The 12,845-nt window shown below is 41.9% G+C and overlaps 1 protein-coding gene across 1 annotated transcript; it reads right to left on the bottom strand.

The window, feature by feature from the left end:
• Positions 1-365: 365 nt before the first annotated feature.
• On the bottom strand, positions 366-12,066 carry LOC115540156 (CMP-N-acetylneuraminate-beta-galactosamide-alpha-2,3-sialyltransferase 1). The gene is made up of 7 exons (XM_030351220.1): positions 11,951-12,066; positions 7,413-7,743; positions 7,024-7,220; positions 3,029-3,208; positions 2,579-2,618; positions 2,370-2,489; positions 366-2,014 (listed from the first exon to the last, which is right to left on the bottom strand). The coding sequence occupies exons 2-7, from the start codon at positions 7,707-7,709 to the stop codon at positions 1,847-1,849; spliced, it is 1,002 nt and encodes a 333-aa protein (XP_030207080.1). The 5' UTR covers positions 7,710-7,743; positions 11,951-12,066; the 3' UTR covers positions 366-1,846.
• Positions 12,067-12,845: the final 779 nt, after the last annotated feature.

Below are 12,845 nucleotides of genomic sequence, written 5' to 3'. Positions count from 1 at the left end.
CAGTAATCTTTTTTAGTATTTCTCATTCGAAGTGTCAAAAAAGCGCAACTTCACAGCTGTTATACACACCATCACCAGAGAGCGCTGTGGTCGCTGAAGCCTCCTCAGCTGTTATACAAACCGTCACCAGGGAGCGCTGTGGTCACTGCAGCATTTTCAACCTTCTGAACTTCCTGTGGAATTGACCAATCACCTGAAGGTTTATTTTGAACCAGAGGCGGTTGCAGGAAATGATTGAAGTTCTCATTGTCAAATGATTATGAACACTATTATTGTTATTTGAAGCCGTGTCAGTCTTGACTGTGGGTGGTGTGGTCCTCTGTGTCTGCTACTGTCTATGATAAAGTTATAATTTGTCGACATTATCAAACGGAAGAACTTTTATTATGAAGAGCACAGGTCAATGAAGCACGCTAGACAATAAGAGGACCCGCCCACCGGCGGAAACCAGATATTGAGTGGTAAATTCGTTTCGCTCAGTAAGAACCAAAAAACGAATAAACGAACTGAAATATTGATTTTCGTTTTCTTGTCAAAACGAAAAAACGGCTTGTTTTCTGGTTTCTGCTTGCGTCAATTATTCCCAGAAAACAGAGTAATAAAACGTACCTTGCTCATTCTCTACCTTTGTACACCCTTGATTCACATCATTCACATTTTTTAAATAGTAATTAAAGCCATGGAGATGAATGTGCTAATCTTCGAGCCAGGAAAGTAAGGGGTGCCTGAACAAACCGTTTATCTGGTTCATTTGAGTTGCCCTCCCAGGCCTGAATACCACAAACTGGTAGCACAGAAAATCACATTAGGCTACCTTCCTAAGCAGCAAGAGTCTCTTCAGATGACTTTTCCACTCTTATCTCGTTCATAAAGTATGAAAGGCTAGATATTTATGATAATCCATGTACAGGTGTAGTAAAATTCTTGCACACTTAAGCCCTAGTGTTGAAAGTACAAACAAAGATAGTACAAAGTAAACCGTAGTAAACATTATGTTATGTTTTGTTATTAATTATAATAAATAACCTATATAGATCTTCATTATGGTAGTATAGGGTTAGTATTAGATCTTTGATAAATTGTAATTGTGTGAGTTGTCTTCATCTTGATAATCAGAATTCAAGTCATCCATGTTGCTCAATATTTTCTTTTAGCACTTGAAAAGACGACAAGTTAGAGCGGCCAAACTGCTGAAATTGTATCTATCCCCATTCAGTACAGAGTTCAGAACATTTTCCTGTTTGGATCATACAGGGACAAAGGGATCTTCCCACTTGCACGTGTACCTCCATAGAAAACCCTGTCGGTTTGTTTGTCTTGGATTTCCCAGTGAAAGTGTCAGGTGACCATGTGGTTCAGCAGCCCAGCTCCCACCATCTACACAGTCATTGACCTGTCCGGAAGGACCCCAGCTATTCAAACAGCTAAACCTCTTTCAGCGAGACGCTCTCTTTAGGGAAGGCAGGGACAGAAAGGCTAGCATAGGTTAAGGTGTGATTAGTCAAATCAATAAAACAAAAGTAATTATATACCTGTAATTATTTTTATAGATAGTAATTTATATATCGTACAGTATATCACACTGGTTCATCAAAATTCATCATCCAAATTTTTGGCTTATGTATGAATACATAAGCAAAAAATATTGATGATGATGAGGTTTAGTGATATTGAACTACATTGAAAACATAAATAATGAAATCCAGGAGGTGATAGGCCAAGAGTTCAGTGTTGACTTGACCCTAAAGAAAAGTTATTTAGCACCAGTCAAAATGTATCTCTGTTCTGTCAATTATTATCATTATTTGTATTAATCATTTTTATGTATTTTTTTTAGGGGGAGAATTTAAAACCCACTGAAGAAATTAATTTTTTGCCTGAGTTTAAGATGCTGAATGACTTTATACTCTGTCGATCCCCCATGAACTCCAGTTCTTATATGAGGTTTGGGAAGTTTTTCCCAGTAGTGTCTCCAGTCTCCATTTCTGTCTGCTCCAAATCCAAAGACATTGACCTGGGAAAAATACATATAATGTCTATCGCTTGTAATGTGAATTATATTGGATGTAGCCTCAGTAATCGAAATGTGCTCTGCTCATCCCTTTTTTTAAAGATAAATACAGCTGGAGCAAAATGTCATTGTATCCAGTTAAGGCATTTGAAGCTAAACATTATTTTTACATGTAAGCATCTATGTTATATTTGTATTTCCTTACCATTCCAAAATGTCTACATACATTGATATGTCTATGAACTGAAACAGTTTGTTAACCAAATCTGTCAAACATAGATTACTTGCAGTTGTTAAATATAGACATGATAAATATTTTATATTCAAATAACATAAATGTAACTCAAATTTCACTTACTTCATCACAAATGTGCATAGCCACCATCAAACCCAGGAAACCTGACGATGGATACTTTCCTTTCCTTCCCAACCAATCGTGGTGGACATAGCTGATGAAATTAGGATTTAAAACCATTACCTATGAGCACAAGGTACACGTTATTGTTAACAAGGGGCATTGCATTGTGACTCGTTTTGACAACCAACCAAAAGAATAAAGACATTCACCAAATCCTTATTTGCTCTGATGGTAGTTTTCACAGTTTCGCTGTGAAAATAAATAGAAAATAAAGCAATTAAATTGGAATTGGGATGGTAAGGTTCTCCCTCAAAGGAATTCTCATACTCCGGATATTTTCCACTCACCCATGGTCAAGCAGTAGCAACATTAATCACAGCTTATTTCACCTGTTACCATTGATTTAGTCAAACTCTGTCATCTCATTGGATTGAATCGAGTGCTTGGATGCATTTTTTTTTTCCAGAGTGGTACGTGTTTTATATGGGTGGGTGGAACATAACCATATTTTTTAAAAGTAATATTAAAGTATTATTAAAGTAATATTTATTGAGCATGCATATTATTAGAGCGTAGGTCTTCTGAAAATACATAGAACTTCTCATTTAGCTAATTTATACTTACTTGGCTTTTTTTGTCAATCTCTCCCACAAACTTACTTCGATATATATGTTGTGGTAAAGGCAGTAGTGAGCCACTCCAGGTGCAGTGTTTTGAAGGGAAAAAACAAGAGATTTGTTTCGTTATCCAGGTCCATAGCACTCCCTGGAAACATGGCGCGAATTGTAGTTTTGTTCCCAACTTTTTCCTCGTAGCCTTTGGTAGGAGCTTGATTGAATCTAAAAAGGAGTCCCAGAAATTACAGAAATATATCAGATTAGATTCTAAAATAATACTTATCACAAGAAGCTAGGCCTGTACTGGTCTCTATTTATGACTGGCCAAGTGGACCTAAAGCTGCATCAATCAATATTTGTTAACCAATGATCTGCCACTAGCTGTTGGACTGAAACGTTGTAAACAAGGCCACTGTACATAACATTGACCAATCAGCATTCTAGACCAAATTCAAGCAGGAAGTGATTTGCTCCATAATGTTTGAATTCCGACTATTGTTCACATTTGAAAAACGTTCTCTCCCAGCTTTATCTCCCCCAGAAGAACTGCTAGTCTGAACAAATATTTGCCTCTCAGACATCAGTTTGGATGAAGGTGTGCCAACTTCAACTTTAATGGTCCAAAAAAGAGTGTCCGGTTATCTCTGAGGGCGCACTGACTCACACTAGGCCATCTGTACAGTGCGCAAGTCCGTGCTCAAGAATGATTGATCCCCACCCCCCCTCCCCGCTGTGCACTGGCCTGTGCTCACACTAGGCAATCTCAACTGGGCCTGAGTATGTTTGCCTCTTGTACATACTTCATTACGTCGTAATACGTCATCATCACCAAGCGTCCGCTGCTTTATAGAACAACATATCACAATTGACACTTTACTGACTTTGTTGCTTATTTGGGGTCGTTCTACTCAGATACAGCCCTCTTTCACTGAGCGTGTTTACACTGCCAAATAGGCCGTTATATGCACGCCTTTTTCGCGGCATGGTCCGCGCGTTTACACTCCCCAAGGTAAATTGCTTGCTTGAGCTAGAACCCCAATTTACCCCCCCGGACCCTGCACACATTAGGCTACTTCCTGGATTCAAAGAAGTCAGGGGAGAAGAGACCTATTCTGGATCTTCGCTTGTTTAACAAATTTGTTGCTGCGAGGAAATTCAGAAAGCTCACCATCAGAGCACGGCTCCAATGTGTGAGAGAGGGCGACTGGTTCACATCCCTGGATCTCAAGGATGCTTACTTCCACGTCCCTGTTAGGCAGGGGCACAGGAAGTGTCTCCGCTTTGCCTTAATGGGGGTGGCGTACGAGTACGAGTACCCTTGTCATTCGGCGCATCTTCTCAAATTGTGTGGAGACGGCGTTTGGACCACATAGGCGTCAGGGAAAGAGGGTTCTCTTCTACCTCAACGACCTACTTATTCAGAGAAACTCAGAGGAAGCTGCGAGAAGGGACACCATGACGGTGATAAACCATCTCTCCTACCTAGGTTTTGTCATCAACTGGGAAAAGAGCTCCCCGCTTCCCACCTGGCAGATAGTCTACTTGGGGCTTTGCCTAGACTCAGCCACCATGACAGCGATGCTCTCGCCTCCTCCTGTTGGCACTCTCCCACTTTTGCGTTCAGAAATGTGACTGCACGCTTTCTCTAATTGGTTTGACAGGAACCACGTTGTCCCATTTCTATGCGAGGTGGTGAGCGTGCTTGTGTTTCTGTGGTACTTATTGGAAAAAGGTTTGGCCTTCTCCACCATCAAGGCATTGGCAAGACGTGTTGGGCCTGTTTCGCGCGTGCTCACACCATACTGGGATCTCCCCACCGTGTTGCGCGGGTTGTCCAGGGACCCTTTTGAGCCTCTGTCTCTAGCCCCTTTGGATGCCCAGTCCTTTTAGACGGCGCTCTTATTGGCTTTCGTTTCTGCCAAGCGGGCTGCGAGTTGACCGCTCTATCTGTCAGCCCGAGGTGCTTGTTGCTTAACGAGGACAGCTCCTTTGCGCTGCTCAGTCCTAATCCTGCGTTCCTCCCAAAGAACATTAACAGTTCTTTCCGGTCGAGGGATATTGTGCTTAAGGCTTTTCACCCCCCGCCTCATTCTAGTGAGGCGGAGTTGCATCTCCTGTGCCCGGTGCGGGCGCTGGCTATGTAAGTGAAACTCTCGCCCGCGTTCCGCTCCACGAAACAGCTGTTTGTGTGTTATAGCGACGCTAGCAGGGGCCGCGCTCTCTCTAAGCAGCGGTTTTCTCGCTGGGTATGTGAGGGTGTTTGCTTAGCCTACGCTCGGCAGGGCTTAGCGCCACCGTTGGGCGTTAAAGCTCACTCGACACGGGGCGTTGCCGCTTCGACGGCTCTACTCAGAGGCGTTTCGGTAGAAGGCATCTGCGCAGCTGCGTCTTGGTCTTTCCCCGGCCCCGTTTTTACATGTTAGACATGTCCTGGGGCTCACTCGGCCACTCTGTGATGGAGTCCGGGCCCCTTCTACGGTTTAAGAATATAGGCATGTTCTTTTAAGCTGCATCGTTAATATCCTTTGCCGGCTGGCGAGTTGGATTTGATTGCCAGTATTTCTCTCCCGCCGTTTTTCAAATGAGAAACGGACTAGAGAGGTTCCTATTGGCTCACCAGTTGACGAGTTGGATTTGTCTGCCAGTATAGCCCTCCCGCCGTTTTTCAAATGAGAAACGGATGAGAGAAGTTCCTTATTGGCGAGTTGGACTCCATAGCTCCGCCCCCCGGTGGTAGCGGACCTAATATAATCTGTATTACTCAGTTTTTCTTTTCCTTTTCATGGATTCCATGAAGCACGGATTGAGCCAGAGTTTTTACAGATTCACTTTTACTCTTGATCATTGCCTTGCTTGATCTAGGAGGAAGTAGTTTTTTATTAAACTGTTGTGTATTGCACATCCTCAGCTTTTTTGAGTCTGATGTGCCCTGGTGAGGTTTGTTTGACTTGGGTCCAGCAGGAGAACAATGATTGGGCTCCGCTCGCATCTTTGCCTTAGCCCATAAGGCGAAGTCTAGACGGCGTAGAGTAGGCCCTACATGAAATAGAACGATAGTTATGATATTATAACTCTAGTTCTATGATTGTAGGCATAGCCCTCTAGTTTCCCACCTGCTGTACCCTCCAAATGCTGAAATAATAGCGTTGAGGATGAGCGGCGGTATGCGCCGCCTTATATACACGGTGCCTTGAGAATTGTGGGCGGTGCTCACGTTTATTGGTGCATAGTTAAGGTGCGTTCACACCAAATGCGCAGGGGCGACACGATCCCATACAAAGTGAACGTAGAGAGGCGAATCGGGCGAATTATTCGCTAGAGAAAACCGGCGACAAGTTTTGGTTTGTCGCGCCAGTTTCGCCCTGCACGGGCGAGCGCATTCACGAGGATTTGCAGCGCGACAAATTCGCTCGAGTTGAAACATTTCAACTTTGCCGCAACATTTGCGTGATGACAGCCAATCAGCGTTAAACAGCGTGGCCACTGAGTGACGTGTGTAACGTAACAGCCAATCAGCGTTCAACCGGCCAACCGTTCCCTGCAGTGCAGTCCAGGGTGAACCGCAGCAAATTCGCCTGACAAAACTTGCACAGCGACAGTTTATGATTTGTTGCGCGACAAAACTTGGGCGACAACGTGAACGGGCGACAAATGTGTCTTTGGTGTGAATGCACCTTTAGATAGAAATTTTCAGTGCGTGCGAGCACACGCACGGGACGAGCCCATAAGGCAAAGCCTAGACGGCAACCCCTATAATCATAGAACTAGAGTTATAATATCATAACTATCATTATCACCAAGACGCCAGAGATTCGCCCACAAAGCTACTTGCGTTTCGCACTAGTGTTTCAGACCATTATAATAGGGCCCTTTAGAATGCAAGGTTAGTTTTCCCTGTGTAGTTGTGTATTGTGGTTTGAAAATGTTCACTTGATAGTGAATGGTTTGCAATTCTTTCAGAACAATTCACTGATACAATTTCCCGGAAATGCAACCATACAAAATTCTGAAACACTTGTTTTTTTTGTGTAATTTACCTAATGACGACATCATGAAAGTCAATGAGGGGTCCATAGTGAGACCCCAGCAAATTAACTGAATTCCCAACCACAGCACAGGTCCTGCAGCGATCAGGGCTGGAGTCCATGAAGCTCTCCTGTTCTGGGAAAATCTCAAACACCTTCAGCTCGGCCATTCTGTAGCTGAGAAAGTTTGTATTGCCAAGCTGCAATCTCTGGTATGGAGAAGAAAAATTATATTCCTTTTATCATCTTCTTTTAAGTAAGATAATTGTTCTGCTGATGGTGAAAATAATGAAATATATTTCCCAGCTCTCCTTGCTTGACGATTCAAATGTGGTTGATTATTGCACTGGTTATTGTTAGTAAATATTATAGCTTATGTTAAGCCAATGTCATAGATTTACCTTCCACCAGTTGAACACCGGCTCTGAGAGAGTGTTGTCTTGTGTCAAAAACGGATTGATTGACGTGTTGAAACGCTTCGTAAACCATTCATCATCATCATCTGTAACACATCGATTGCACGCACACAGACGTAAATCCTGAGGCAGGATCTGGTGCCACAACTGAGAAGATCTCTCAGTCAAAGAAGTAAACACTTGTTTGTCTGTTTTGTAGTTTAGAGCAATCCCGAATAGACCCAGTGTCAATGTGACAGACATCAGTAGGAAGAGCCATCCCTTTTTCATTTCGTCCTTCATCTTCACTCTGTCAGGTTGAATGGTTTCATTTGACCTGGGAAAATAAAATGATATACAATTAAGGAAATGTTAAGATTATATCATTATAATTAGATTTTATACAACGGGTGGCTTAAATCCAGCGATCTGATTGGTTCCTAACGGTTGTATAATGAGCGTATACATAACTGCTATGACATTTTGTGAAAGTTTGCATATCACTCCGCGCCTGGAAGTAGAAACGGTGACAATACAAAGTATAAAAGTAGTTGTATAAAAGCAATAGCACAGTTCACTGAAGCCTAAAAATATGTTGAATGATGGAGAGGGTGTAAATGTATGGAGCCAGTTTCCTGCCATAGTTCAAACCTGAAAAAAAAAGTTTCAAAGGCTTGTAAGTCTGGGTTTGAAAACTCAACACCTTGTAAAAAAGGTTTTGCAACACTGAAAAAAGAGATTATTACCTGAAAAAAATTCAAACAAAAATTCAAACATCTGTAAACATGATTTTGTGTTCTATTTTATCTTCTTCATCATTTTCAACAACACATTTTCAAAGATTTTTTTTTTTCACGAACATGTTTTCAAAGTTCAAACAATATCACCAGCGCATTTGCAGAGTTTCAAATCTGGCACTGTTCTAACAGTGTATTTCATTGTTTCCCGGTTTTGAAACCTTGTAAATGGGATTCTGTAAACAGGTTCATACATTGAGAAATAAGTTTTGAAGGGTTGAATATTTATTTTTAAAAACTTTAAAAGGTGTACGTTTACGCCATTGCAATGTATTTTTTCAGAACTGACTTTTCGGCACTGACTTTTCAGAGATTTGACCACACAGGCGCAAGCTTTGAGTCACGTGAATATTGGCAGTGTTCTGTCGCGCATTCGTTTTGAAACTCCTGACGGTCAAAGTCTGAAGAAAAAATAAACATTCCTGGGGGCGGGACCATTTAGCTCTAAACCTATTGGTTGCTCTCGGCTGACGTACATTCCAATCACATGTGCCGTTCACCGGGCTGTGCGTGATTGACAGTGTTCTGCCGATGACAAGAATGTGATTGGAATGTACGTCAGCCGTGAGCAACCAATAGGTTTAGAGCTAAATGGTCCCGCCTCCAGGAACGTTTTTTTTTCTTAAATGTTGTTACTCCGGGAGTGAGCAAGGCGATGGAGAGACTAACGAAAGCTTACTGTACGTCCACACCAGAAGCGAATTGAGCGACCAAATCGCCGGAAGTCGATTTCGGAAGAAGAGTCGGAAGAAAACTTTTTAACTTTATGCAAATGACTATGACGCGCTTCAGCGGCCAAACACTGACAGCCAATCGGAATGTAGACGCTCTTCGCTTGCGTGGTACCCAGGGAACACCGGCAGGCACTTTGGTTCCTACCTACCTTTATTCACTCACTGAACAAAATGTCGGCTGAAGTATTAATCGCGGCTGTAACTGGGCACCCGGTGTTGTACGACCCAACCCTTTTTCAGTTCAGAGACCGAAACGCCATAGTGGTTTGGATACCAAGTGATGTTAAGCGGGAGTATTTATACATCTAGAACGTTCGTATTTAAGCGGGAATCATTTTAATTTGCTCTCCATGCCACCAATCTAACCAACCAATCGCGTGTAGCATGCTTTAAACAAAACCAAGAAAGTTGTTGAAATCGTCACATAAACAAACTAATCGACAAGACGAGGGATAAATGACAAGGGATATATCCAGGGGCGGATCTAGAAAAATATTCATGGGGTGGCAAGAGGGGGACAGGAGATTTTGAGGGGTGGCACCCTCTGACAGAAGGATATACAGTATGCCGATTTAATTAAAGCCATATCAATCAATATTTACTTCGAAAGCCCCCACATTTAGATATTTTGACTCAATAACATTATATTTAATTTATTGTGGGATGAGTAAAGCCTTACATTTAAACATAAAAGGTTTCAGACAAAATTTAATAAATTATTACTGAATAATTACAAAATCAACCTGCCTTACAACAAACACCTGCACTATTACACCAGCAGGGGCATGGGGCTAAAAATATATGCAAAGAGAGCTGCAATATGTACTTTAGTTAACAATAAGTTGGCATTGGTCCATGAGATATTCCTATCAGATGTCAATCATCAGTCCAACTTGAGTGCAAATATCACTTTATTCACCGATTCCAATAATTTACATACAATGCCACCCTCAAAGTGCGGTGACATAGAATAACTCCCAAAGTAGAGTGTATTACCTGCATGCTTGGAAGAGCCAAATGGGCATTCAGGGGAAGTGCTATCAAAGATTCCCCTCTCTTTCTTCTTTTATATCTTTTATAGCTTGTTTTATTATTAATTATTGATGACTTATATTGGTTTATAAAAGTTCAGACAGGTGTGCAACCAAGTAGATTAGAGATGGCCATTTGTAAATAATTTACAGAAGATGACTTGCATTTTGTTGAACCAAGCTCGCCCGTGCTTGGTTCAATGACAATAAAGTTTAATATAATCAAATCGAATGACTGTTGATACAAAAGGGGGCACATGAAGTTAACAGTCAGGAAAACCAGCTGAGTGTAGAAGGGTTTGTGTTTGTTAGCGCGTCTTTAGCGCGGATTGCAATTCTTATTGCAGCCTGCAGGGTTATGCGAGAAACATACGGAGGGACGCGGTCGTTGAGCTCCGCCGCCCCACATTGCATGACACGTTAAACTCAACTAGAATCGCCACCATCAATTTGATATCAACAGAACAAAAATAGTCGGAAAGCCTACAGAAACTGTAGATAGTTAATGTGACGATCACATTATCAAAAATAAACTTGGAGCAATGATTTACTGAGGAACTATTTTTTTGGGAGAATGCTTTTGCAGGGAGTTCTCCGCCCCACCTGCCCATACGGCACGCGCCTGCTATGCAGCTATAAGGCATTCCAATCTTAACTTAAGTCTTTAACTATGATGTTTCTGTAGCACACAGCCCTGCTCAAGAATGTAGTCTTCTGCCGCGCCGCTTGCTTCGTTCGTTTGGAAGGACTCTCGCGCCTTCCTTGTATTAAAAATCAGTGCCGGCAGGAGTCTCGGGGAGGGGGGGGGGAGGCGGGATGGGGCAATATTTCCTGGTTGCATTCACCTGCAGTCGGACTTTGAAACTCGCTTTTGTAAAAAAAAAAAGAATTTTGCGCTGCCAACTGGGGTGGCAGCTGGGGTGGCAAGGCTTTTTTTAGGGTGGCAGTTGCCACCCCATGCCACCCCAGGAGATCCGCCCCTGGATATATCTCTTGTGTTTTATCCCTCTATTCCCCAATATTCACGGAGCCTGGGGTGAATACTTGTTAATTAAATAGTCTAGATAGATAGAAAGCCTAGTCAAGTCTTTATTAATACCAAACGACACAAATCGTCGGGAATCCATTTAGGTGGTTCGGCCCACACAGGACAGTAGCCTACAAGACCACACAGAACAAGTCTGACTGGACATACACAATACATCACATTAAAACTAGACACGCGTTGATAGATAGATAGATAGATAGATAGATAGTTAGGCCTAGATAGATAGATATGTTCAATTATTTGCCTTGCGGAGCCAACCAGTCCTGTGCACGTATGCAAATTAACCATGTGCGCCAAAGTCTATTTGTTTTGGACCACTGATGCAAATAATTCAAACTATTCAGGTAACTCTGGTATAACCTATTCTGTACACACACGCACACGCACGCGCACGCGCACGCACACGCACACGCACACGCACACGCACACACACACACACACACACACACACACACACACACACACACACACACACACACACACACACACACACACACACACACACTGTTACGCCCCGTCCCGCTACATGGTCCAACACCCCTCTCTAGCGGCGGCAGGGCGTAACGGATTCATCTTCCCGCAACCCACCTGTCGGCACACACACACGCACACACACACACGCATCGGAAAAGCCAGATAATTGCAGGAAAAACTTTTATGTTTGGTTTAGCTTTCTGCTAATCTTAAATACATTGCACTTTCTAATAAGCTTTTTTTAAATTGCTATATAAAAAAAGTTGCCTTGCCTTGCCTAAATAATGTGTATTTATAACAATGCAATTATAATATAATCAAGTTTAAAAGTACAACTTTTTCCCAATTAAGTATTTTCAAATACCTTAACAAAACACCACATTGGTACAATATGGACCACTAACATGGAAAACGTAGGCCTACATAAGGAACAGGTATCGACATTAGTAAAAATCCTTACCGTGACTGGAGCTAAGCAGGACCTGCATGCCCCAGAACTGAATATTCGTGTTCAGGAAGGGTGTTAGTTTGTTGTGTGTTGTCGTGTGTTACTGTTGTGGACTGACGCCCCGCCCTCATCCCATCCGCACGCTCCTCCGGGCTCCTCCGGGCTCCTCCGGGATGACAGAGGTGACAGAGCATTGTACAGCGCCGCTCGCGCCGACCTGAGGAGAGGCATTAGGTGGGCCAAAGTAGAATTTAAGAGGAGGATAGAGGAACAGCTCAACAACCCCCGGCACGGCAGGTGTGGCAGAGCATTATATTATATTATATTATATTATATTATATTATATTATATTATATTATATTATATTATATTATATTATTATATTATATTATATAAGGTGTGGCAGAGCATTATATTATATTATATTATATTATATTATATTATATTATATTATATTATATTATATTATATTATATTGTCCGTTGCCGGGCTGGTTTCAAAAAACATTCGCACTCATGTTGCCAAAAACGAAATTACATAGGCTAATCAAAGTCAAAGTCCAAAGTCAAAGTCAAAGTCAGCTTTATTGTCAACACTTCACATGTACAAGACATGTGAGGGAATCGAGAAAACGTTTCCCCCTATCCCGCGGTGAACATATAAAAAGTGCAAAGGCACAAACACAAATATACGAGACAACACTAAAAACAGACAAGATAGACAATGACATAAAATATAGGAGTTCTGTATGAATAAAATAAGTAAAAATAATTGTGCAAAGAGGCAGTCAATACTGGCAGCAAAAAGTCATGTAGTAGTGCATTTTTTAAATAGATAAATAAATAAATAATAGCAGCAATTTCAGTCTGTATGGTGTGTATTTAAACTAGTAATAGTAATAGTAATA

Source organism: Gadus morhua, chromosome 3, assembly GCF_902167405.1.
Source record: "Gadus morhua chromosome 3, gadMor3.0, whole genome shotgun sequence".
NCBI lineage: Eukaryota > Metazoa > Chordata > Actinopteri > Gadiformes > Gadidae > Gadus > Gadus morhua.
Note: the sequence above shows the minus strand (reverse complement) of the source record. Positions and strands in the feature narration are given on the sequence as shown.